General features: G+C 38.8%; 11 protein-coding genes and 1 non-coding gene across 13 annotated transcripts; 7 read left to right on the top strand and 5 right to left on the bottom strand.

Annotated features, from left to right (window-relative positions):
* The first annotated feature begins 186 nt into the window (after positions 1 to 186).
* On the top strand, positions 187 to 2,462 carry Gasu_47290 (uncharacterized protein). Its single transcript, XM_005704205.1, has one exon. It carries the CDS (start codon positions 222 to 224, stop codon positions 2,421 to 2,423), a length of 2,202 nt encoding a protein of 733 aa, XP_005704262.1. The 5' UTR covers positions 187 to 221; the 3' UTR covers positions 2,424 to 2,462.
* Positions 2,463 to 2,530: 68 nt separating this feature from the next.
* On the bottom strand, positions 2,531 to 4,426 carry Gasu_47300 (uncharacterized protein). Its single transcript, XM_005704206.1, has one exon. It carries the CDS (start codon positions 4,379 to 4,381, stop codon positions 2,573 to 2,575), a length of 1,809 nt encoding a protein of 602 aa, XP_005704263.1. The 5' UTR covers positions 4,382 to 4,426; the 3' UTR covers positions 2,531 to 2,572.
* A 300-nt stretch (positions 4,427 to 4,726) lies between these two features.
* Positions 4,727 to 6,230, top strand: Gasu_47310 (glyoxylate reductase/hydroxypyruvate reductase). Its single transcript, XM_005704207.1, has 8 exons — positions 4,727 to 5,005; positions 5,050 to 5,248; positions 5,298 to 5,362; positions 5,416 to 5,554; positions 5,602 to 5,676; positions 5,726 to 5,871; positions 5,925 to 6,089; positions 6,139 to 6,230. The coding sequence occupies exons 1-8, from the start codon at positions 4,745 to 4,747 to the stop codon at positions 6,184 to 6,186; spliced, it is 1,098 nt and encodes a 365-aa protein (XP_005704264.1). The 5' UTR covers positions 4,727 to 4,744; the 3' UTR covers positions 6,187 to 6,230.
* A 6-nt stretch (positions 6,231 to 6,236) lies between these two features.
* Positions 6,237 to 7,653, top strand: Gasu_47320 (uncharacterized protein). Its single transcript, XM_005704208.1, has one exon. The coding sequence runs from the start codon at positions 6,249 to 6,251 to the stop codon at positions 7,488 to 7,490; it is 1,242 nt and encodes a 413-aa protein (XP_005704265.1). The 5' UTR covers positions 6,237 to 6,248; the 3' UTR covers positions 7,491 to 7,653.
* A 63-nt stretch (positions 7,654 to 7,716) lies between these two features.
* Gasu_47330 (myb family transcription factor) lies at positions 7,717 to 14,531 on the top strand. The gene is made up of 2 exons (XM_005704209.1): positions 7,717 to 9,431; positions 9,480 to 14,531. The coding sequence occupies exons 1-2, from the start codon at positions 7,812 to 7,814 to the stop codon at positions 14,508 to 14,510; spliced, it is 6,651 nt and encodes a 2,216-aa protein (XP_005704266.1). The 5' UTR covers positions 7,717 to 7,811; the 3' UTR covers positions 14,511 to 14,531.
* Positions 14,532 to 14,576: 45 nt separating this feature from the next.
* On the top strand, positions 14,577 to 16,227 carry Gasu_47340 (uncharacterized protein). Its single transcript, XM_005704210.1, has 2 exons — positions 14,577 to 14,734; positions 14,799 to 16,227. Exons 1-2 carry the CDS (start codon positions 14,609 to 14,611, stop codon positions 16,077 to 16,079), a joined length of 1,407 nt encoding a protein of 468 aa, XP_005704267.1. The 5' UTR covers positions 14,577 to 14,608; the 3' UTR covers positions 16,080 to 16,227.
* Positions 16,228 to 16,335: 108 nt separating this feature from the next.
* On the bottom strand, positions 16,336 to 16,415 carry Gasu_nc0083. The gene has a single exon. It is a non-coding gene; the product is annotated as a tRNA-Leu (tRNA).
* A 15-nt stretch (positions 16,416 to 16,430) lies between these two features.
* On the bottom strand, positions 16,431 to 17,696 carry Gasu_47350 (acyl-[ACP]-UDP-N-acetylglucosamine O-acyltransferase). Of its 2 annotated transcripts, XM_005704211.1 has the most exons (2): positions 16,940 to 17,696; positions 16,431 to 16,891 (listed from the first exon to the last, which is right to left on the bottom strand). In XM_005704211.1, exons 1-2 carry the CDS (start codon positions 17,580 to 17,582, stop codon positions 16,566 to 16,568), a joined length of 969 nt encoding a protein of 322 aa, XP_005704268.1. In that variant the 5' UTR covers positions 17,583 to 17,696; the 3' UTR covers positions 16,431 to 16,565. The 2 variants fall into 2 exon arrangements, with proteins under 2 accessions (XP_005704268.1, XP_005704269.1); XM_005704212.1 differs by having other exon boundaries at positions 16,431 to 17,696.
* A 200-nt stretch (positions 17,697 to 17,896) lies between these two features.
* On the top strand, positions 17,897 to 19,547 carry Gasu_47360 (uncharacterized protein). Its single transcript, XM_005704213.1, has 2 exons — positions 17,897 to 18,074; positions 18,126 to 19,547. The coding sequence occupies exons 1-2, from the start codon at positions 17,919 to 17,921 to the stop codon at positions 19,500 to 19,502; spliced, it is 1,533 nt and encodes a 510-aa protein (XP_005704270.1). The 5' UTR covers positions 17,897 to 17,918; the 3' UTR covers positions 19,503 to 19,547.
* A 4-nt stretch (positions 19,548 to 19,551) lies between these two features.
* Positions 19,552 to 22,406, bottom strand: Gasu_47370 (protease IV). The gene is made up of 4 exons (XM_005704214.1): positions 22,040 to 22,406; positions 21,215 to 21,993; positions 20,902 to 21,164; positions 19,552 to 20,846 (listed from the first exon to the last, which is right to left on the bottom strand). Exons 1-4 carry the CDS (start codon positions 22,313 to 22,315, stop codon positions 19,597 to 19,599), a joined length of 2,568 nt encoding a protein of 855 aa, XP_005704271.1. The 5' UTR covers positions 22,316 to 22,406; the 3' UTR covers positions 19,552 to 19,596.
* A 414-nt stretch (positions 22,407 to 22,820) lies between these two features.
* Positions 22,821 to 23,946, bottom strand: Gasu_47380 (uncharacterized protein). Its single transcript, XM_005704215.1, has 3 exons — positions 23,821 to 23,946; positions 23,206 to 23,766; positions 22,821 to 23,146 (listed from the first exon to the last, which is right to left on the bottom strand). The coding sequence occupies exons 1-3, from the start codon at positions 23,884 to 23,886 to the stop codon at positions 23,066 to 23,068; spliced, it is 708 nt and encodes a 235-aa protein (XP_005704272.1). The 5' UTR covers positions 23,887 to 23,946; the 3' UTR covers positions 22,821 to 23,065.
* Positions 23,947 to 24,156: 210 nt separating this feature from the next.
* Gasu_47390 (anaphase-promoting complex subunit 1) lies at positions 24,157 to 24,987 on the top strand. The gene has a single exon (XM_005704216.1). The coding sequence runs from the start codon at positions 24,192 to 24,194 to the stop codon at positions 24,642 to 24,644; it is 453 nt and encodes a 150-aa protein (XP_005704273.1). The 5' UTR covers positions 24,157 to 24,191; the 3' UTR covers positions 24,645 to 24,987.
* The last annotated feature ends 18 nt before the right edge of the window (positions 24,988 to 25,005 follow it).

The following is a 25,005-nucleotide window of genomic DNA, read 5'->3' on the forward strand; positions in this document are numbered from 1 at the left end:
TTAAAATTCCACTGTATTGCCGTTTGGAAGGGAATGTCCCTGTTATTGTCCTGATGACGAGATGGAAAGCAATGTGTTGGAATTAGATTTGCAACTTGAGAGCTATTTGAATCGGTATATTCAGTCCTCAAAATATTGAGAAACATTGTCAGGCAACTTGTTCAAGTAAACAACGCATCCATGTTCAAGAAGTGTACTATTACTTTATTTAAAATTTTGAAATGTCGTCATTTACATGTTTTTCGGTGCCACATCGTTCAGGAACTTTAGAAGCTCCAAGTAATTTGAATAAAAGTCCCTTGAAAACAAAGGTTTACGAAAAGTTGAGTCAAGTGCTTTCTAGTGTTCGGGAACCGTGTCATGGCTTTTCAAGTTTCTCCTCTTGGAACGGCTACTGGTTGAACCTTCGACAAAAGCCGTTGCATGTTTCCAAAGAATTTGTACAAAACCTTGTATCACAGTTGAAAGAAGGACCCAAATCCGAGTGTTTTGTTCAGTTGCTTGTTCAGATTGTTGCCCAACGATGCTTTACGGACATCAACAAAGGAGTAACGTTGCTACAAGTGATTCTGGAAAGAGAAGTTTTCAAAGATTACATTCAAATAGTGAACTTTTTCTATAATATTAACGTATATTGTCATTTTTTATGGTTCCTAGCTAGCTTTGAATCAGAAGGCTTCCATAAAAGTTCTTCCTTACCCTGGTCCACCTTGTTTGAATGGTTGGAGGAGAGCGTGTTTCGCTCCACTTCCTTTGGAGGTGTTCAAGGAGAGCAAGAACAGAAACAAGAACATTCAACTACCGATTTTCAAATAGTTCTGGAGGAAATATTTGCAATATTTTGTTCGTTTTCTAAAGTGAGATTTGAAAAGTCTGATCTTCTAATAGATAGGGAAGCAGCCTTGCGATGTGTTTTAACCTTTATCATTGACCCAAATGGCAACATGAGACGTGAACTTGTAAGAAAAATGGAAATCTTTGTTTGGTTGGAATGCGTTAAATGCTCTGTATATCTTTCAACCGATTTGGAAGCCCTTACATGTTTTATTTTATGCATACGGTTGTCCGAAGAGATGGAACCTGAGTTTGTTAGAGATTATCTATCGATGGATTTTAAGATTGATGTGTCACAGGTCGAATCAATTGGAGGTGAACGCACCATCATAGAATTGTTTACTTTGGTACATTCTTTCAAAGCTCGTCGCTTGCTATTTTCTATTATTTTGCATATTTTATCAAATAGGCTTAGTCTGTCATCAAAAGGATCATCTCTATATCAAGTCGGAATGAAGAATATTCCTCAAAGCCTGCAAGAATTTGTTTTTGTCTTGCAGAGCCGATTGGCAGCTGAAGCATTCCCTTATGTATTTAGAAGATGTCCGCGCAACTTTGCATTTGATGTGCTCCGACATGTCTTTATTGATTCCATATTGTTCGATGATGAATCTCCTGAAGCAAAAGAGAAAGTAGACAAACCTTTTGTTGTAGAGTTCTTCTTAGAGTTGGAACGGACAGCAATAGAATATCAAGGAGTTCATGTGACTCCAGATGACGAGAGTATTGCCGAAGTAGAAAACGAGTTTTGGGTCACTAATCCCGTTCCATCAGCTATTGCAGTGCCCTTTGAAATGCCTTATGAAATAATACAAAGACTGCTTCTATCTTCTTCCCCTTGGGATGCAAGGTTTGGAGAACGACACCTTGCTGATGTAATAGCCTATTCTTTGAATGCTGGACGTGATCCTACCGCAACAGTCATTCTATATAAAAGTTGGTTATCAAAGGCAAATCATCGAGAGATGCAACAGTTATTAGATTCGTTGGCGCATATTTTTCAGCATCTCTTTATTTTGTTCCGGGAAATGGGAAAAGAGTCGAAACTAAGTCGTTGTATGAACCTGTCGCTGGATTGGTTTGTGATTTTGGGGAATTGTTGTGCTGAAACCAGTGGTATTGTTTCATCCATACTCAATTTCTTTGATTCTTTTCTGGACTTGTTAGTTGACTGGCGGCAGCTAAGTCGAAACGATATTGGCATTTTCAAAAGTTGCGATAGTGTTGCTGAACTTGTATGTCTCGGGCATGTAACTTTGCGTCCAGATTGTATCTCATCACTTTCTTTAAAGTCCTTGTCTCCCTTTGCACAACTACTACAAAGTATTTCACAAAACATTCATTTAAGAGGTGAGGTGCAGAAAGCTACTCATCGTCATGTAGAATGGAAGATGTGGAAGCTTGTAAGGCTAAGTTTACTGTTATTGCTACATCTGAGAGGAATGCCGATTGAAGGTTATTTGCAGGACTCGGATCCAATCATTCGGAAGATGTCAAGCTTTATACTTACCGAATTTCCCAATTCTGTGCTTTTGGAGCGTTCTCCTTCTCAATTGATAGAGCTGATATCCCAAACCACAGAAAGTTGATATTTAAGGAAGCGATATAATAAAAGTGGATAGTCTTTTAAAGTATGTTGCAATCATCATCATGGTTGTTAAAAGTCGTGCAGAAAACCGTATATTGAAATGTGTGGGTTGTTTGATTTAGATTTATTTTAAGAAAATGACATTATGGGTTAGCTGTGTTCTGAGGTTGGCCAGATCTCATCATCTGTTTCAGTATTGTCGTTGTTTCTTGTTGCATCAATTCCATCGACACTATAAGCTAGTCTTGGTGTATTTGTATTGACTTCATTGGACAACTGATTATCACTCGTTGGATGATTGGCTTTGGCAGCTTTCTTTTTTGGATACATTTTCCAAAAAACAATGGCAGCTATAGCAGTGATCAAGGCGAAACCAAAAACAGACATTACTACAATAATCACCAGTATGGTAGTTGACAAACTGCTTGGATGGTATGGTACCGTCTCTAAGGTTTGTTCAAAAGTCTCAAGCTCACCGCTACCTACTTTCAATAGAGTAATTTTACGAACATTTGACAATTGCTGTAAAGTTTCTAAAGGAGCACGTTTTAGGGCATCTATTGCAGTATCCGTTTGTCGAAGGTCCACTAGTGCGGCATATATAGCATTTGTTTCTTCTTCTCTAGCTATTGCCGCTGCTTTGATAACAACCAGTTCTATCTCTTGCGTGAGTATTCCAGCATTGGACAACAACTGAGCCAGAAATGATTTAAAGATGAGATTCATTTCAATGGTGAAATTGAAGGGAAGTAGTTGATTCAGTCGGAAAGCAGTGTAGATATATTCATGTTGACTACCTCCCGAACTCAAGACGTTGACTTGAGCAGGAGCGTTGGGATTTGGTGAAAACCCGAGGCTCCAAATGTCTCCCAGAACCCCACCATCATCGACCGAAGAAACGCCTGCCGTTATCCATATATCACCCCATTCGAATCCCGGAGAAGAACCTTTCAAAGCTACTGCTTGATGAAAAGCTCTAGGAACAGGTGCACCCAGAGATGAATTCTTCACTTGGTTCTTTTTCCATGAGCATATGCGTTCTGAATGAGTACAGTTTTCTAAATCCAAGCTCCACAGATCATTGAGAAAAGTCAACGTTTTAATAGAACAGTTACTCGATTGTTTTGGGTCTTCGCATGTTCTCCCTCCAAAGAGATAAACTTTTGATCCTCTTAAAGTAGTAGTATGACCGTCTCTTGGAAGAGGTTGAACTCCAGAGAGTTTTAGCTGTTTCCATAAACCTGTTTGAACGTTGAACCGCCATAGATCGTTGTAAAAGTTTATGATGGGTTCCGGTTGAACTGATTGGTTTAGGCGTATGACTGAACCTCCAAAATAGTATATATATCCTTGATATTCGAAAGCTGTGGCAAAGGCACGTGGTTCTGGGGCCTCTGGAGGCTGAGCATAGCAATTTTGGGATGAAGACGCCAAGAAAAATGTCTTATCCAAGACACTGTATCCAAAGACACACGAGGAATATTTAGCCAGCTGTCCTTGTTCTCGAATGTTGGTCTGTCCTCCTATAAGGTAAACAATTTGCGCGTTTGGATCGACTGTTGAAGCCATTCCTTGGATCGGAGGAACACCTGGAAATGCATCAAATAGCTTGACATTGTTATAGGCCGCACTTTGTTTTATGACAACATTTTCATCAGAAAAGAGAGCTGGAAATTGTTTTGAGTTCAATACGTGCAAGTCGTTTACAAGAACAAAACTCTGATTGATGCCTCCAAATGTGATATATACTCCTTCAGTTCCGGTTCCAGCTGCAAATGCTCTGCCTGGAATAAGTGCAGGCTCAGTTGCCATTGTTTTGAGTTGAAGCGTTTGCGTATTTACTTGTATTATTCCATTTAGTATCACACCATCTCCTTGTTTACCTCCATAAATGAAAACTTTAGCAGGTTCCGTTTTATTGGTAAAGACAAACGTTTGATGGCCATATCGAGGTTCCATCAGACTGTGTGCTGAAATAAAGTTCCATTGCAATGTCTCTGCACAAGTTTGTATAGTGCATCCTAATATGCAGCTAACAATAAGAAGGTGAGTATAAATATCTAACATGGCAGTCAAGGGATGTATATGACCTAAAAGATACCAGGAAGATCCACAAATGCACAAGTGGAAAATGGCCATTTGGATGATTTTGTTGAAGGAAATGGCGCCAGGGATGCATTTTTCCAAAGTTCGAGATGGAGCCGAAACAGTTTTAATGAAAATTTTCTGTCAAAGTAGTTTTATCTTTTGTAACATTGAAAGAGCAGAATGGCCTAATAATCAATTCTGGAAGGAGAAATAGAATTTCTATCGGACAATTCAATGAGGCAGTCCAAGTTGTTGTTTCAATCGACCTGCAGTTTTTTGAACAAGCAGAAAATATTGAAGCAAACCAAAAAGAATTATTTTCTTCACCACTCAGCGTTTTACTGTCAAAAAACAGCCGACGGACCCAAGGTGCTGGTGACAAGAAAACTGATAGATCCTGCTCTACAGAAGATCAGGGAGGCGTTTCCTACCGTGCAACTCGATGTTTGGCCCGAGGAGCAAACTCCAATACCGAGAACTGTTTTATTGGAAAAGGTATGCTTTCAAATTGTAAGAGAGCACTCAATAAGAAAGACCAGGTTTCTTCTGGACTGGACGGCCTCATTTGTATGCTTTCGGACAAAGTCGATAGTGAATTGCTAAAATGCTGTCCTAAGAATAAGCTGAGAGTGGTTTCTACTATGAGTGTTGGGTTCAATCATATTGATTTAGAAACTTGTAAACGACATAAAATCAAGGTCGGCAATACTCCCGACGTTTTGACGGAAACTACTGCAGGTGTCAAGAAATTTGCAAGTATTTTTATTGATCTCTCAATTGGTCTTAGATTTGGTTTTGGGATTGACACTAGCAACCTGTAGACGCTTTCGAGAGGCTATCAGCTCTGTAGAGGTATTTGTAATATACTGGAGTGACGGACAGTCAACATAACTTTGAATTTTCAGCAAGGTAAATGGGGTAGTTGGTCACCTTATTGGCTTTGTGGAGTGGATGTGCATCACTCAAAGGTTGGTATTGTTGGCTTTGGACGCATCGGTCAAGCAGTTGCCCGACGTTTTTTGGGCTTTGACTGTCAAATTTTATGTAAGTTTGTTTGCTTCCTGTTGTTACTGTTTCTAAGACTCCACAAGACAACAGCAGGACGGAAAAGGCTGCAGGAAAGAAAATGGGTGCATCTTTTGTAGACTTGGATACTTTATTACGAGGTATTAAAGTTACTTAGACAATTGATCAGGTTAATATATATAAATGTAGAGAGTGACATTGTCATACCACAATGTCTACTTTCTGAAGAGACAAGAAACATGTTCCATTTGGAGGCTTTTAAAAAAATGAAACCTACGGCCATATTTATCAATGCCTCACGTGGTGAAGTTGTTGATCAAGAGGCACTGTATCAGGTTTAATGTGAAGCTCAGTACTGAAATGCGCAGTTCTCATTTTTTTGTTTTAGGCTTTGAAGCAAGGGATCATCCGAGGTGCCGGTCTGGATGTTTGTGTACCGGAACCACTTCCTCCTTCTCATCCTCTTTTATCTCTTCCGAATTGTACAATTTTGCCTCATATAGGAAGTGCTTCAACAAGTACCCGAGAGAAAATGTCTTATATGTGTGTTGAAGTATGTTTTCAATAATTTCAATTGGCTCTTTTCATTGAAGCTTTCTTAGAATTTGATTGCTGGATTAGAAAATCAATCGTTGCCTTATGCTGTGTGAAATCTCTCTCTGGCTCAGCAGCCATTAAATCCATACCTCGAAAATTCTTATATTCGTTGGTTATGATGTGGTTGTTGTTGTCTGATGGTATCAGAAACAAACAACAAAACAGTTCTCTGCATTCTACCAAAATAAAAACAAACCGAAACTTGTGTCGGAAAGTTTGTAATAAGTGGTTCAAGAGTCGTCGTTGTCTGAGTTGTCAGTTTCAAAGGAACGCTGGCAACATCTCGAGCAAAACGCTCCAAACTGCTCACTTGGACCTCTCACAGAAAGGAAAGTTAGACGGCTTGTGGAAGAAGCAAAGCTTGTATGCCTTTCGGGCAGTTTCTGATTCAGCCTTTTCTACTATCATCTTCGAGTTTTTTTCAAGGGGGCTTCGCGTAAGCTGTTTTCAGGCTTCTCCGTTGTTATTCGTTGGAAGCGAACTTTTTGTTGGTTCCTTATTGGGCATATTTTCTGTTGTGGCTAACATTATCGGAATAGTTGAAAGACGTGCAGAAGAGTCTCGGAAGCAGCAACAGTTTTTGGAAAACGCTTCTGCACAACTTGTTGCAGACTGGGATTTTTCTGACAGCGTCGAAGCAGACTTGACTTCGTTTGATACCTTCGAAATAGAGGAAATGGTTCGTTGGTTTGAAGTCTTAGAAGAGCTGGAGGGTCCAGGTGCTATGCAATTTTTTCAAGAGGTTTTGTTGAGCGATTCTGTTGAGAAACGAGTTACTTTGGCACGTTGTCTTGGACGTTGCCAGACCAGAAGCAACATTTTATTATGCACACTTCAACAATTAGCTATGAAGGATAGCAATTCTCTGGTTAGAAACGTTGCTCGAAACTCAATCAGAGAGCTGATAAGACACAATGTAATTCCATCGCCTCCTTTGCATTTGCCGGAGAACTTGTCAGTTTTCTCTATGTTGAACGAGGAGCAAAGTCTTCGGGAGTTATCCATCAGTTATGAAAAAATACCTTCAGGAGTATTTCATGTTAGTGGTAAAAGTAGAATTACCGAATCAAATAGTGATGCAAACTTGGATAGTTTTCTCGAGAATAGTTTTACACCTTTTGATAGAATGGATGTTTTAGACATCGTAACGTTCTGTGGTTTGAGTAGTGTTATTATGGGACTACAGTTTTATTGTCTTTCTCATTCAGTTGATCTCCCTTTCCGTTTTGTTGCGTTAGGTTGGGTGTTTGGAGTGGGAGGCCTTATTGTGTATCCTCGTAGTGGAAGATTGTGGCAGTATTTACGTCGAACAACTTTGTTAAGGTCGCTGTTTTCAGAACTAGCAATGTTTTCGTAGAATGTTTGCAAAATTCGTATATGCTGTAAATAAGTTTAGATTAAATAGATATTGTGTGCAGAATCCAAGAAGGGAATCTTGTGTTAGATATTCCTGTTGGCGTACCATAAAGAAAATATAAATTAAACTGTTTAATAGTCTTTATAAATGTATATCTGCTAAGAAAAATATTTCGGCATGTTTTCTAGATCTTTCTAAAAGAGGAGGGAGGGCTGATTATGAAACTTTTCGCATTGTTACAGGCTTTTGAATTTTGGCGCGTTCGGAGTGACTTTCGGTGTCGTTAGAAGAAAAGTTGTTATCTATGACATGAGATAGCATATGCCTACAAAGAACATATGTTTCTCTTTACAAGAATATGGAGAGAGGTATGTGGAACTCATCAAGTATGCTCGTGAGTTAGGACTGGAAGTTTTATCGCGAAGTTGTCTCGTCTATCCAAAGGATACCATACTGCTCGCAGACTTACCTTTGAGGAAGACCGTAAAAGTTGTATCTGCAGTGGCCAGCGGTTTAGTTATTCTTCCTGTTCGATTCCTCTTGGAATGTCGTGATGCAGGAAAAATCTTGAAAGTTGAGGGTTTTGCTTGGCAGGAACAAGAGTTAAGCGCAAGTTCCACTCAATTGCTTTTAGAAGCTTCCAGATATTGGAGAAAATGTAAATATGGTCCATTACAAGACGTATTAGTATTCATAGTGGGTGGAAGCAAACCAGAAGTAAAAAACCACAAGGCTATTGTAGAAGCAGCTCAAGGTAAACTTGTGAAAAATCAGCCCATATCTTTAGAAGAAAAAAGGAATTTTTTAGTACTCATTTTGGGCAAAGAGGGTATTGAGTATTCGCAGTGGAAGGCATTGTGTATTGAACAATGTCTCGCCTGCTGTTCATCATTTTTGCTGTTTGAACTAATCATTATGAGAAGACTACGAAACAGTCAACGCTATATTCCATTCAGTGAATGTGCTTCAAATACTGTAGATATTTTAGGAAGACACCTTCCTAAACGGGAAAATTCAACCCAGAGAAGAGAAGGCTCGATAATGATTCCCTCCGACGCGAACTCAGATAAAGACTCACAAATTCAGCAAAATTTAAGTGATAAAAAGCATTTCAAAAGAATGAGTAGACAGGACAATGAATGGTCTTCTGTGCAAGAGGTACCTGGCGAAAGCAACAATGCTGCTTTTCAGAGTGAACCTCACTCCGACCTGTCTCAATCTACTGTAATATCACTAGGTCGAGGTTCGAATAAGAATTTTACAGATACAACAGAAATTTCTTTGTCGCATGCTTCAGGGCAGATGGAACATGAAGATCACCCAAGTCACCATGGTTCCCTGAATAGTGCTTGTTCTGTCTCTAGCTATTCTTCTAGTAATATTGGAGCTCAGTCATCATCAAACTTTGACTTTGATGAAACCGATACTTTGGATACTGAATGGCCAATCATAGATGGTTTAAAAAATTCTATTCAAAATACGCGCACCGATTTATGCATATATAACGTCTTAAGGATAGCGCTGCGAAGCATTGTTCGCAACCATCAAAGCAGCAATAGACAATTGGGTTCTGAAAAATGTCACAGTAGTCCATTTATTTCTCTGTTTGAGATGGCAAGCACGTCTTTTATAAGAGAAGATACAAATTGGAATATTCCTCTCGCAAGTAGAAAGATTGATACCGAGCTTAAAGACAAGATAGGTATTCGTGGAAGACCTGAAAAGCGTTTTTCAGAAATTAGGCGCCATCGTTTACAGAAGATTGCCAAACAGTGGACCAAGGAGAAGGTTCAAAGTTGGTCAGCAGCACAAATTACGGCATGGTTGAATCGACATGTGAATGCGAATGCTTACTACTATCGTCATACAGATCCTGGTGATGGCATCACTCAGTCACTTGGGAAGTGGGATGAAGAAGAACAACAGCTATTCTTTGCAGAGGTAATTATAATGAATTTTATATGAGTTTTATTTGACTCTCCCGCTTAGTATGAGCGTTGGAAACGTAACGGTTGGCGAATAGGATCTTGTTGGGGCATATTTTCCCTTGCAATACCTCGTCGAGTAGGTTATCAGTGTTCCAATTTTTATCGTGATTGTATTCGTGAAGGAACTCTTGAGGATCCTACTTATGCTATTTCTGTCGAAGATGGTGGTGTTTTGAAACGTTTGCACCCGGAACTTGAAGATAAGAATCTTGTGCCACCACCTGAGGAACTCAACCATCTTTCTGATAGATGGGAATGGCCAGAAGTGAAAGAGATGGAAAGACAAGTGGATCTCTGGCTACAAGAAATTCATCCTAAAGTTGGACATCAGATGCGAGAAATTGATAGGATTCGTAAAGGTTCAACCATTACAAATCGAAATATTAGCAGCGTTTTAAGGCATCGTACGGTAGGTAAGAAAAGAATAAGAGAATCAGAAGATACCAGAGGCAATGTCGAGCTGGTTGAATCTCCTATCAATTTATCGCGTAGTGGAAACGTTCTTACAGACTATAGTCGTCGTACTTTTACGAAAGTTGTAGGAAGCTCAAAAAATAGTTTGAAGCGTAGATTTTCTTCATCCTCTAGTGCAGCGAGATCCTCTCGCGAAAGGTGTGTTCATGGTGGGTTTTCGGAAAATAAGGATGTTGTTACCCAATTTCAAGAACATGTTTCACATCTGCTATTGAAGTCGGTTTCGAATGCAAGAGAATTAGAGTTGCACTCTTCTTCATATCATGCTCATGCAGGCCGAAAGATTGAAAACATTGTAAATAAGTTGAAGACCGGACTACCTGTAAAGGACTCCCGACAGATAAACTATTCGATGGAGCTTGGAGGACAGTCTTTTTTCGACTATGAAAAGCCCCAGAAAGCAGGGTCTTGTGGTCGAAAAGGCACTGCAAGAAGGCTTGGAAATATTGATTCCATATCAAACGATCAATCGACTGGCATTCAGCCTCTCTCTTTTTCGGACTGCATTTCGATAACGCGACATAATTTGGCACAGCTGGAGCCTTATATGAGTTTAAGAGATGGCAGTAACAATGCTGGACTATGCTATAAAGCAGAAATCAAAGGTCTGGTTTTTGATGGAGTATCGTCACAAAGCGACCGGAACTTTTATTCCATTCGGAAATTGTCTTTTCCTTCGTTATCAAAACTTTTACCTTTGATCATCAAATATTCAGAATTTTACAAAAGTTATACCGCCCAGTACAAACTTGGTGACATCAATTTACCTGATATTATAGAATCCGGACCAGAGAATTTCATTGAGGCTATTGTATCTGCTATACAAAATTATTTTTGTCAAGAAGTTTATTCCTGTGAGAAAGTAGCTCGTTTTTTAAAGGGATGTCTAGAGTTGTGGACGTTGAAAAAAACAGAATGGGTCTCACTACAAAAGTTTGCTTCCTCAGATTCCATACCACTAGAGTTTGCATTTCCCAGCCTGTCTGTTATTTCTCAAACACAGCGAAACTTTCTGTTTGACTGTTATTTTTTTGTATTGGAGCTTGTATTGCAAGGAGCCTGTTCTTTTTCTTTTTGTCATGTGATATTTATGGATTTGGTGAAGTTTTTGTCCCGAGTTCCTGAATATCTTTATCAGTCAGAAGGTAAGCTGTATTTTGTCATGAGAAAGATAGTTCGAGTCTATGATGAAACTTGCCTTCTCATTGAAGATGGTGAATCTTTTTGGAGCAAATTCAACACATTTGTTGAGACTTTCGTCGTGAATGATGTTGATTGGTTACCTTCATATTCTTTGGAAGACAAGATAGACTATTGTTTATTTCTGGTGACTCATTTTTCATTTGTCTATTTGTTCAAAACAGATTCAGAAGTTATCGATTTTTCTTCTGTAACCAATCTTCCTACGGAAGCAATGCCTAGCAACTGGGAATTGGTGCTAGAACTTTTGAAGAAGTCTACCTGTTTCAAGGTTGATGATATATCGTTTCCAGAAAGGTCCCATTTTGCATTATATGTATGTGCATACTTATCTCTTTATTGGTGTCCAGATGATAGTTTTCTTGAATGGTTGCTGACCAATATGAATTCGCATCTGAAGTATTCTCTTGAAACCGGCAAACAACTTCCCTCCTGTTGCTTTGACTTGCCTAGTTTTTTCAAGGAGACTTTATATAGATTCACAGAAGGTCCTCCTTTTGTGGCATTTCCTTGTTACTCGAAATGTTATGTTTGCTTTTGGTTTATTCGAGCAAAGAGTGTTTGGTTGTATCAGACAAGCTCTGCTGTTCAGAAACAGTTTTGCTCTCAAATGTTTTTAGTAATAGAAGAAACGGCTGTTTACAGGACGACCGAGATTTCAGTGGAATTTTTGGAATACTTTCAATGTATATATCGGCATCTGAGTGGCCTCATCTTGGCCTTGACTGGTATTTGTGATGATTCGATGAGATTGAACGCATTTAGAAAACTTTGGAGGCCACTTTTGGAATCCTTATCGTTTGATCGAAAATTTTACTTTATATTTTCACTTTTTCTAGATATTTGTAAATTTTTATTTTCATCTCTTGTCAATCCTGGTGAATATGCACCACGCCTCGTTGAAGAATTGTGGCTATTCTTGTCGAAACTGATGAAGGAATACAAAGATTGTTTTCTAATAATATCGGAGAAGAGCTCAAAGTTGAAATCTGATACAGCTTCGGCCTTGAATGGTATGAAGAAGGATATGTTGAGGAAGCATATGTCTAGTTTAGAACATCTAGTGCACAAGATTTTTATGGCTTATTCTGAATGGTCATTAATCGAATCAACTCTTTGTAGGAAGATTCTTTGCTGTTTGGTTCACCCGGACACTTTTTTGTTCGAAGCTCATCCTCTGTTTTTGGTAACTTGTCGCAAAACGATGTTCCAGTTAATTGATAGATTGCTCAAATTTCTACTACAGGGCATTTCTTCTTCATATGAGTCTTCATCAAAAATAGACGCAACAAGTGAAGAGGCTATTTGGGACACGCTAGTTCTTAGTGTCAATGAGGAAGCCTTTATGCTGGCAAAGGAATATGGCATGAAACTGTACACCCGACTAACTCCTCTTTTTGTTGCTATCATGTCTCGATTTTTGACTTTTTTTTGTTTGCAGAAAAGTCAGAATGCCTCCGAAAGTTCTTCTTTTTCAGCTACTTTGCCAGTTCCCACGTTTGAAGACTGCAACTATATTGTAAGACTATCGGCTGACCTTTTTTGTCTTCTGAGCCGTTTAGGTTCTCTAAGTTGGAAGGAGATAACAAGAGTAACAATAGATTGCAATATCAATGAGAATGTCAACTTTGCGTCGCGAGATTCTTTATGGACTTGTATTATTTACCATCAACGTTTTCAAATTTTATTCTGGAGACAAATACTGGAATCTAGTGTACATGAGTTTTTACCGCCCGCTCTATATGAAGAATTTGATTTTTGTGTGATAATAACTTGGCTAAGCTCGTTATGTGGATGGGAATCTTATGCTTCCAATGTACTAAAGCGTGAATCCTGTATTGAGGATATGAAATTTGGTGAATTGATAATCCAAAGATTTCCTCGGTTATCAACATTCATTCAACCCACTGAAAGTGAAAACAACTCACTAAATTCTATTGGGAAACATCCATCATTTGGTCAAGTGGATGCACAGCGTGGTTCTTTGTTTGCTTGGACTTGTCATCAGCTGGAAGATGAATGGCACAATTGTAAACTGGGCTGGAGTCGTGAATACCTTTCACTTGTTCCCTATGTGATGCGTCGTGTCATTCAAAGTAATGTAAACTCCATCTTGAATCATCCTTCAGACCAACAACGACCGTTGCGTGCAAGTTACTTAGGATTTGTGTGTAAAATTTCTGCCATTATGATACTGAAATGCCCCTCTCTTTTACAAAGACCAAGACGTGGAAGTTTACTATTTCCTCTTATAGTGAATATTCGCCAGTATATGGATCATTTTTCATCATTCTTAGGAAACAACAGTCACAGAGAAAAGGTAACACTTTCTTGTCAAGTTTTGGCATGGATCCTAAAAGGAGTTGCTCGCTTACCTTTTGAAGTTGACTCAGATATACAGCGTCTGTTAGTTGGTATTATCCGTACCTGTTTAAGTCAGTTGAATAGTTCTTTTCCAATAGTAGAAGGACTTGTTATGTATCCATCAGCTTCTAGTACCGAAGGCAGTGTTGATATACGGGAGACGTGGGATCGTTGGTATTTTTGTTCATCTTGTGGTACTTCTTCGGGAACACTGGAAAGAACACGAAAACTTCGTCTTTGGTGTGTTCCTATTTTGAATTCTTTTCTTAGAGCAAGTGAAAAACATGAAACTATTTCAACTACTATACAATCTTTGCGAAGTGTATCTTATCGTCTGGTGAAATTTGGTTGCTCTTCTGTAGAATCATATACTTGGCTAAAGAGTTTGATTCCTTGTCTACATTCCACTTGGAAGTTACTATGTCAAAGCTATTGCGAAATGCACGTTCGTAGCGAAATTTACAAATTATTGGATCGTTTATTGTTATTTCCTTTATCTGGAATGCCTGACCTTTTCGAATTATATCTATCCTTTTATCAATTAGTTGGATATTATGTTTTGAAGGAATCAGCGCAGAATGTCGGTCTTTCTGCATTTCGAAAGGCATTGAAGAAGAAAATTGATCTTGCATACAATTATAGTTGGAAACCTCTGGTCAAGGATTTCGTCAGTGTTTCTGAACCAAGTGCATTTAATGTGAGAGAGGATTATACCGTATTGAATGCACATATCGCTGAAGATTCATCCTACGTTGCAAATCACAATCATCAGAATAGTTTTTACGAATGGAATACACTAGATGACTTGTATTTAGGCTGGTATGTCGTTCGACACTGTATCCAACGATATCCCAAGCACCCAGTAGCCACTGAATGGATAGAGTTGTTGTCTTGTTTGGTAGATCATTTCGATGAAAGAAGAGCAAACATGATCCGGAAGGAGATTTTAAAATTTAGTTTTCAGAAGCCATGGAAGCCTTGTTGTATAGGATAAGATAAATTCAATATTTCTCTCGAAATTCGGAAGACTTGCAGTCTTAATTGCGGCCGTTCAATGAAAGCCATTGACATTATTCCACACATTGGGTTAGAATGACGGAAGACTTTGGATACTTCTCGTTTTTGGAGAAAACAGCAATGGAACCAACCACTGATGGTTTTCTGTCATTAGATGAACCAGGATTAGCCTATGCTGGGTCAGAGCTTGGTAAACAGCAGGTAAGATTGATGAGAGTTTTATTTTATAGAATAGATCCTGATGTAATCTACGCCAACACAACAGGATCGAAGCATCTTTGGTCGCTTTTTCGATTTAAGAGAAACAATAAAGAACGAAGAAGGTACTACTCTACTGCTTAGTGGACATCCCCATATTGTAGTCGATTCCTTGTTGGGTGAAAATGAGTTGCGAGCTGTTGACAGTGCAGTATGGACACAACAGAAGACTAATAACTGGAAGGAGTGGAATGCTGACCTGTTAAAGGCTCCAGAAGAATTTGCGTCGAGGGCGAATGCTACAGAGACTGTTGACTTTTTGAGTACAGTAATTCCGAAGGAGGAGTTGGCAACAATAGAAGACGGAAACTCAGATAGAATGGATGGTGTTGGCAGGCTCGAAGGTTTACAGTGGGACTGCCATTCAACTTATCGGAAACATAATGAAGATTGGAGGTTGAAAGGAGTGGACCATTCTTGTGAAGGTTGTAACGAACATTTTATGACTCTTCCTCTCTGTATTTTAGAGTTTATGAGAAATATAGGTCGACCTGTTTCAGAAGAAGAAATTTTAGAAGAAGCCAGAAAGAAATATTCCATTCTACGAAAGTCCGATGGCAGTCGTTATAAGGAGAATCAAATCCGTGCAGTAAAAGGGAGTTTATGTTCGACTGGTATTTTTATGAAGGCTGAGGAGAATGGAAAGGAATGGGTTGTCAATGAAGAAGCAGCAAAACAATATGAAGCAAAAATGTTGCAAAAGCACGGTAATTTATCTAGAAAATGGCATTCTTGGAATACCAGAAGAGGATTTCTGAAGAAAACGAAAAAACTTGGAATAGACTATACTGGAGAAGATGGAGTTACTATGGAAGGACAATGGATGATACCTAAATGCTGTTCTTGCTGTTTCGATTGTTGTTCCTGTTGTCGCGAAGAAGGTATAGAGACTGTTTCCTGTTCCCAATGGAGTTGGTTGATGTCGATTTCCAACGACATGAGAAAAGATCCACGTTGGAATGATTGTTTTGAGAATCCATTTAGAGGATGTAAAATCAACTGTAATTTGAAGGAATTGGAAGATTCTTTGGGCACCGAAAAGCTGAAACATGTTATGCAAACTTTTCATTGGCTCAGAGACTGGTTTATGTGCAATGACTCGAAACAGTCACTAGATCGAATGTATCCAACTTCTCCCATCAAGACGAATAGGAAGACGAATCATTTTGTTTCATCGTCAGTTGACCAGCCATTTTCCACTTTCAAATATGACAAGAGTCGCTTTCATTGTCCCAGTAGAAGAATGTTTCAAGAATATGGATATTTGGAAGAAAAGATGCCTTTTTGAATACTTGGTGAATGATGAAAGAAAGAAAATCATCTACTGATGAATAATATGTATGTGTCCGTAACCTTACGAATGAAGATGATGTCGGCATTTATTGAAGTCGCCTTTCTTTTTATCCTACCAAGTGGGTAGTTGATTGTTGTATTTTTGAATGTAAAATTATTTTCGCAATGCCAAAACTTTTCCTATATTGACAAACTACACCACCCATTGTTGTAAGGAAGACCTTACCTCATCCAAAAAAAATTAACACATGTGAGAAGGATGGGATTCGAACCCACGCCCTTTCGGATGAGAGCCTTAATCTCACGCCTTAGACCACTCGGCCACCTTCTCATTCTTATACCCATGTAGTCACATTTGCTCTTTATTATAATATTCATCAGAACGGCATTTCAGTTTCTTGAAAGCCATCCATGGTTGACACAGATTATCAATTTTTAACAAACGACTAGTATCTTGCAGTTTATCGAGTGATATATTTTGCTATCTATTATGGACAAGAGTCAATAGTCCACGAACGCTAGAATGGCAGGATAGAATAAAAGTACACATTTCTTGGATCACGTATCTCGCTATAGCAGACACATCTTTTGACAAAGAACATTGAGATAGCAAATGTTGTGCACGCTGATGAATGCTTGATACATCATCACTATCAAAAAGATAATCAAAAGATTGTTTCATCCACTTTCGATGCTTATGATGGGTTACTTTTTTCCACACTTGGTGATAATTGAGACATCGAATACGAGGTGGTGTTCCAGTAACCAAACAAAAAGGAGGCACATCTCTACGTATGGCAGCCATTCCTCGAGGTTTTTGTAAACTCTCAACTTGAAACACAACGATAGTCTTACCTCCTATCATAGCTCCTTGACCGATTCGAACAAACTGATGCAAAGCACTGTGTCCTCCAATCACACAATAGGGATGCAATTCGACATGACCTGCAATCGAGACGTTGTTTGCTACGGTTACATGGTCATGTAACCAACTATCATGTCCCACATAAACGTTGGACATCAACAACACGTCGTTGCCGATAACAGTCTTGTTTCGAAAACTTGTTCCTCTTTCAATTTTCACATTCTCTCTGATTTGACAACGACTACCGATCTCCAACCCCGTTTGCTCTCCTTTGTATTTCTTATCTTGAGGTCGATACCCCAATACAGCGAACGGATACACGGTGCAGTGGTCACCAATCATTGTATTCGAATCCACTAGCACGTGGGAGTCCAAACGTACAAAGGAACCGATGTGGCAATCACTGCCGATCTCAGTAAATCTACCTATCTTGCTATTTGCACCAACAACGGTATTGGGTCCCAGTTTACAAAAATCATCGAGCTGTACTCCGTCACCAAGACAACAAGTTTCAGCTACTTGTGTATACAAGTTGCGTGAGGTGAGAAAGATGCGAGAAAGCGTGTCGCTTTGTGATATTACAACAGTTGGTTTCCGGGTAAATGGACGGACCAAGAATCGAACCCATCGCATGTTCCACGTGGATATCCAACGCTTCCAATGAATGAATGAGAAAAGAAGGGAAAAAAACAGATTCCTGACAACCCTCTTCTTCAAAAATTAGGAAATCGACAACCTCGGACAATCGAAGAGACTTGCGAAATGTAGAATATCTATTCATCGTTTTGATATCTTCATCCTTTTTTTTCTGTTTTCGAAATACATTTTGATCCTCAGACAGTAATGATAATAATACTCATGAAGTCCAAAAGCTTATGGATCAAGGAATGGCCTAGTTTGAGAAACCCGCCAAGAATCTTCCCATTTGAAAAATGGGCTCACGTGTGATTTTTCTTTCTGGCATTCAAAATGAGTACAACGACCACAAGTTCCTCCACTATAAGAAACGAGGAGGATATACCGTTACAATCGGAACTTTTATATAGTGTTCAAAGGTTGGAAAAAAGAAACTATGGAGGACGACAACTCAGTCCAAAGAAAATGGGATTGAACGCATACAAGGAAGTAAGGCATCTTTTTACATGTTCATGAAAAGCCTTTTGTAACAAGCACTAGGCTTTAAAGACCAATAGAGTTCCTTGTCTCTTTTTCTTTGAAGGTCCTGCTATAGCAGTGGCAATGGCTGGAGACTGGACAGATTGGCATACTATTCCTTTAGAAAAGGAACCTATCTCTGGTGTTTGGGGTGTGATATTGGATGTCCCATTAGGAACCCATATATACAAATTGGTTGTAGACTTTGCAGAAGAAGGAGCATTACAAGAAGCTTTGACTCAAGGATGGCAACCAACAGAATCTGAATTCACTACGAATAGCATTTTAGAAAGTTGTTACTTGTTGATAGAAGTAACGAGTCCACCAGCTCCTAGAGGAATGAAACGGGTTGTTTCTCTTGATTCATCTTCTCGTTCGCCTATCACTGAATACACTTTAAAGAGTGATGTATGGGTAATCGCTGCAGCTTGGTTGGCTTGTTTGATTGGCATTGCATCGCAGACTGTTCATGCAGCAAGAACTGCAGATTATAACACTCTGAGTAATCGAAGCCTGCCTACCAATAGCAAAGTATTTCAAACTCCTATGCCCACTAGAAATTCTGCTATTGCTTTAATTTCTTCTTTATATTTACAATTTACGAGTACTTTTCTATTCTATGCTCTTATGGTACAAGACTATGGTTTCATAGGTTTCTTACTATTTATCTTTTTTGTCGTATCGATGGCATTGTACATGACGAGTACTGCTTTAGATGGCTTTACAACCAAAGAGTTTATCAACAAATATCATAATGTGAGTGCATACATAATTGGGATGTTGATATCAGACTTGTTAGGCGTTGTCATTAGTTTGACCGATGCTATTTTGGTATATGTTTTTGTATGGCTTAAGCGAGGACAAGTACGACTTCGATCATGGTCAAAGCGTGTACTTATCTATTGGATATTGGCTGTATTGAGTTATTTTTTGGCAGCAGTTTCTTTTTCTGTTCGAGCACCCTTTGTTTCTTTAGAAAATCCACTGAAATTAAACGGTACTCGGATTCCTGGTGCTTTTGAAAATCATCATCATGGACTTTCATATAGTCCTGAGCCAATATCTAATAGTATTGTTGGCATAGTGGCCAATGCATTGGGAACAATTGTGTCATTGCTAGTAGAGTCTTTCTTAGTATTGGGTTGGTTTTCCAAGGAATCCTTTTCGAAAATTGTTGCCGTTACTTTTGCTGTTATGTTTGGTATCATTGCTATGGTATATGTATCGGCAGCAGGGTTGGATATTCATTCACTTGTACAAGCGATGCAGTTTTCCAAAGTGTCATTGAGATATTCTTCTATTCAAGCATTAATCGCATTGGATTTTCTCGGTGCTGCTATAGAGTTGGTACAAACTGTGTTGTATATTGTTTGGAAAACACCCAAAGGTAATCTATAAAGGAATGTGAAGATAGTTGGTTTCTATTTTAGTTTCATTTGACTAATAAGCTTGATACTTTGTCCAACATGAGATGAACAAAAGAGAATAAAAGCTATATTTTTTGATTGGAAATATTTTCAGACATTGGAGTAGACAGTTGAGCATCCCATCCATTTTCTACTACGTAAGGATACATAAACGGCAACAGTATAGGTGAACATAAAAGAATACCACCATAGGGAAAACCTCTTTGGTCAACCAAAGAATGTGTCTGTTGTATCATCCAATATTCAAATGCTACTTCCCATCCAGCTACTAAGGGAACTATTTGATGCGCTATAGAATAACTCCAATGAAACCATATCCAATTGGGAACAAACCAACATTGAGATGTTTGTCTCATCGGGAATTCATTTTCCGGTGGCATCCATCCAAAATATTGTGCAATTTGTTCCGATAGTTTTGGTTTCATACCCAACTCTTTGATCAACGGTGTTTCATCTTTTGCAAGGTTACCTAAGCGTTGAGCCTCTTGCATTGCTTCAAAAAGACCTCCAAACTTATCCACCAATCCGATATTCAAAGCATCCACTCCACTCCATATCCTTCCACGACTAATCTTCTTCACATGCTCTAAATCTAACTTGCGACCAAGACTCACCTTTTCTACGAAATCTTCATAACACAAATCCAAAAAGCGATTGGCTCGATCTTGCATTTCTTCATCCCAGTCTTCCAGCAAGGATGATGCCGCAAATGCAGAAGCATGTTTTCCAAAAGATGGTGACTGAATGGAAACACCCAACTTTTCTGCAGCCTCCTTGAAAATAAAACGTAAGGTAAATGCACCAATCGACCCAGTAATAGTGGTAGGTTGAGCTACAATACAAGTACAAGGAGCAGCTGAAAAGTATCCACCACTAGCAACAACATCACCGAAAGAGGCAATTACTGGTTTTACTTTGGTTGCAGTTTCAACGGCGTGATGAATAGTGTCAGAGGCAACATAGGAACCACCAGGCGATGAGATTCGGAGAACTATGGCACCGATTGAATTATCTCTCACTGCCCTTTCCAAAACAGAACACAGTCGTTTCGAACCACCACTAGAATCATCTCTCATTATACTTCCTACTAGGTGTACTATAGCAATGGATGATGAAGAGATCATTTGAGACTCTTGTTGAGCTGTTCCTTTCGATGATAACTCTTTCTTTCTTATTCTTTCTATTTGTTCCTTGGCTGAAGCAATCGACTCTTCCATCTTCATTTCAAACGCATAATCTAGTAAACGAACCCTTTTTAGCTTATTGTCGGTCATCTGTGACGAAGTTTTATCGGAACTCGATTCATTGCCAGCTACTAAATATGTTTTTGTTGGTCAATAATACAACCCAATAGATATCCCAATACTTACTCTCAGCCTTTTTGGAAGCATTCGATAAATCAATAAAAGGCAACGTAGATGCGTTATTGATTACCGTCTCTGCATATCTCAAATATTTATCCAACCAAGGATCCCTTTGTCGTTTCTCTTTTATTTCTTCTTCACTCATATGAGATACTTGTTGCAAACAAGATTTAAGGTTTTCCAATAATCTTTGCTGCTCAATCCATTCTTTGTAATGGAAAGTAGAAGAATTATCTGGATTCATTTCCCAAGGAAACAAGTCCAATAGCCTAAAGATATATGTTACAAATAATGGCGATAGTAGCTTCCGTGGACATACCTTAAGCAAGATTCTACAAACGAACTAGCTGCTTCTAAGGTACTTGGCGATGTAGTAGAAAACTTGGCATGTTGTCGTTGCAATTGTTCGACTGCAGATAAACATTCATCTACAGCGATTGTCCTTGCAGTTGCTCGAATCGTCCTTCTCGCTTCGACTTTATCTTTAATCAGGTTCATCAAATCATGACGATAGGATAGTCCTTCTATGAGTCGTAAATGAAGAGATTCTCTCGCTGTGAAAGGAGCTTCATTCATCAAAGCCAATATTCCTTCAATAGATAAATTTCTGCTCTCTGCAACATCTTCTGCAATCTTATTTCCAAGGCAAGACATAAGAACTTGCAGTTGCTCACGTTGATGAACAGTCAGTTCTGTCTCAGTAAACGTATTGGGAGCATTCTTATATTCATAACGAGCCAAAACTTTTGGAACAATGCCAAGTTGATCCAACAATTTTCTAATAAAGACAACGTCCGTGCTTAAACCAACCCATCCCAAACTGCCTGAAGGTTGCATACGAACATCTTCACAAGCAGAGGCAAGGTAATATAAACTAGTTGCGTTTCCCATCAATTCACCAAACGTGTCAGTATAGAAAATGGTCGGTTTCGCATCGTTGGTTTTCTTCCGAAAGCGAACAATGGCATCTCTAATATCTTTCACAACTGCTAAACCCAGGAAAGAGCTCGAAAAATCATCGCCGTGTGCAATCAGTGCAGTTATTCTGGGATCACTGGCTGCTTTATCGATGGAAGCAACTAATCTTCGAAGAGAAATCTACACAGCTACAATTAAGTAATAAGCAAATATCAGTTGTACATACCTTTGGTTTCGTTTTGCCTCCACTTTGTAAGGCCTGAAATAGGGCCTCTCCAGTAGATGGTTCCTTTTCAACTACAACTATACTGGATAAATCGAGATCAAGGACACCAGTACCTAACTCTTGTGGAACTCGATTTTGAAGATTCCGATACAAAGAATGTGCAACATAAATAGAACCTGCCGTTGCCAAACCAACTACTGCAAGTGAAGCTCTTACGCCGCGACCAACAAATTTAGCAAACTTCCAGGTTCCTAACGATATACGGCGAAAAGACATATCAACTAAGAGCCATTCTAGTCTCAAAGACAGACAAATACAAATGAATGGTAACAATAAAAATAATACAATGTATGAGTGGCGTATGATCGATGATTATGTCGTGACAGCCTTATATAAATATACTCGGCTCTTTTCCAATAGAAACTCTATTTCCAGTAGACTTCAATTGGTTTTTCTACAGACACGAAAGATCATTGCAAGCTTTTTTCTTCTACATTTCTGAAGAACTTAAGGATTTCGCATGACTCGACAATGACTGAATGATAGAAAAGACTCCTTGACGGGGTTTTCTACTTTCAAGGACTTTAGATTTTTTTAACGGACCAGGTACTGTTCAATTCCTAGATGCATGTTCATGGCAACAAGTATCCTTTCAAATATTAGTGTCCTAATTATGTTTGAATGGAGTGTTAACATTTTTCTCAAAGGACATCTGTACAATATTAAACTCATTAGGACAATATAATGAGAGTATTATTCTTGAGAGTGGCTGTAACTCAAGTTTTGTGATATCTACTTCATTCAAGACATCGTTATCATCATGTGCAGCTAATTTATGTCCTAAGCTTGATGTTTCCCACAACTGCTATCCTTAATTCTTTGTAAATTCAATTTTTTTTTCTTGATAAACAACTTTCATCAATCCAACAACAAGCGAGGATGTAAACTACATTTGATCGACAAAGAAAATTCTCGTTCTTTCAATCCGAATTCCTGCTTCGGGAACAATGCTTTATGAAGAGTTCATCAACGAATAGCTTTCACATTTCGGTTCACTTGACTCTTGTTTAGTCCTATCTTGCTAAGAATGTTTTCCATGTCCAGTCCCTAAGAGTAAGATAACTTGCTCAGCAATTTAAGTTGAATAAGATAAGGGCACCTCGTACCACAGTTTCATCTGTTTCAACGCCAATTTGTTCACAAAGTTCTTTGTATTTCAAGTTGGCGTTCTCTGAAATAGCATCCAATATATCCTTGGCCATCCGTTTTCTTTGCTTCCAATTGGACACATTGTACAATAGATTCTGTTGAAGCTTCTTCCTTTCTTCTGGGTCTATTTGCTGTATACCTGCTGATAAAACTTGAAGCTTCTCATTCATTTGCTGCAAAGTTGACTCTAGCTCATCTCTCTTGTTTCTGGCTTCCTCTACTGTCATCTGCGAACTTAGGTAATTCACTTCCTTCTCTAGCTCAGATATTTCTGTGGTAATACTCGCGTATTCTTCTTCTTTCAATCTCAGTTCTTCATCCATCTCCTCAACTTCTTTCTGTTCGGGTATCTCAATAGTATCCTGTCTAAATAAGTATATTTTTGCTTTTCCATACTCTTTCACAGACACAACTTCTTTTTCCACTAAGCTGGATAGAATTTTCTCGCACAGCGCCTTCTTGATACCGTCTTTTTGAAGTGCGTCGACAATGTTTTGAACGCTGAAAGGGCGATTTTGCTGTTTGTTTTTTCTCAGTGATAAAGTTTTTCTTCTCAGAGTATTCATACTTACCTTTTCCAAAAAGCGCATAACTATTTCTTCTTCGGCAAAGGCGTTGCTACTTTTCCTTTTACTCATCTAGAAAAATTTCAAGTGGCGCTCATCGAGGCAAGATTTGGAACATTAAAAGAATTTGGCGCCAAATCTGAAAACAAAGCATTTTTTTTGGGGAAGAAAACAGAAATGAATATCAGCTTTGGTTAAAATGGCTCAGGGCGTAAAGGATTGGTTGAAAGAGGATCCTGAGTTTGCTGACTGGGTTGCGCCTTTTCAAGAAGACAACATATACCTTCCTATCGATTCAGGACTGGATGATCTTTCGAAAGAAGCTATCTGGTCTGTTTCATCGGCAAAGATTGGGAATGGAGTTGAAAAACTAAGAGATGGAAGAGTGGATACCTTTTGGCAAAGTGATTCGACCCTTCCACACGTCATTAACATCCAATTCAACTCCAGGAAAAAGAGTATCTGAAGTTAGATTATTTCTCGACTATCGTTATGATGAGTCTTATACTCCACAGAAGATAGCCATTCGTGCGGGAAACTACTTCCGTGATTTGGAAGATATTTTACAAAAAGAACTCAGCGAACCACAAGGCTGGGTACGCATACCATTATGTGAAGAAGATTTGTCGCAGGACTCGTCCTCAAAGCTGGTTTCTTTCTTTAGAGTCGCGCTTTTGCAAATAGTGATTTTGGCAAACCATCAGAGTGGAAAGGACACACATGTTCGACAAGTGCAAGTTGTGGGATTCAGGAATAGGGAAAAGGAAAAGCTGTTTAATCAACCCAATTTCCAGACGATAGACTTTTTGGCCTATCAATATTTGAGATGATATGTCTGTAGCAGTTGTTTCGCTTGCTGCGTGAGACGGATAATAATAGTCCCAGATGGCTTTTGTATGAAAATGTTTTCAGTTGGCGTTTTGTAAACCGTTCTAACCATTTATTCTTTAATATTTTGTGAACGAGTCAATTCCATATATTCTGTATATGATGTGGTGAGATATATCATACAAGTCTATCACTTTGTCAATTATGTTGGTTCCAAATGGGTTGTATAAAATTAGTTGAGAATATTATATTGGCAATAGTTTTATTTTATGATTTTCTAGCACAAAGCTGCCTGGAATAGAGTTGACATATCTCTTGAAAACTTAAGGATCACTTGCTTGTTTGATAAGTTTTCACGTGATA

The sequence above is a fragment of the Galdieria sulphuraria genome (assembly GCF_000341285.1).
Source record: "Galdieria sulphuraria unplaced genomic scaffold scaf_44, whole genome shotgun sequence".
In the NCBI taxonomy this organism is placed as follows: domain Eukaryota; phylum Rhodophyta; class Bangiophyceae; order Galdieriales; family Galdieriaceae; genus Galdieria; species Galdieria sulphuraria.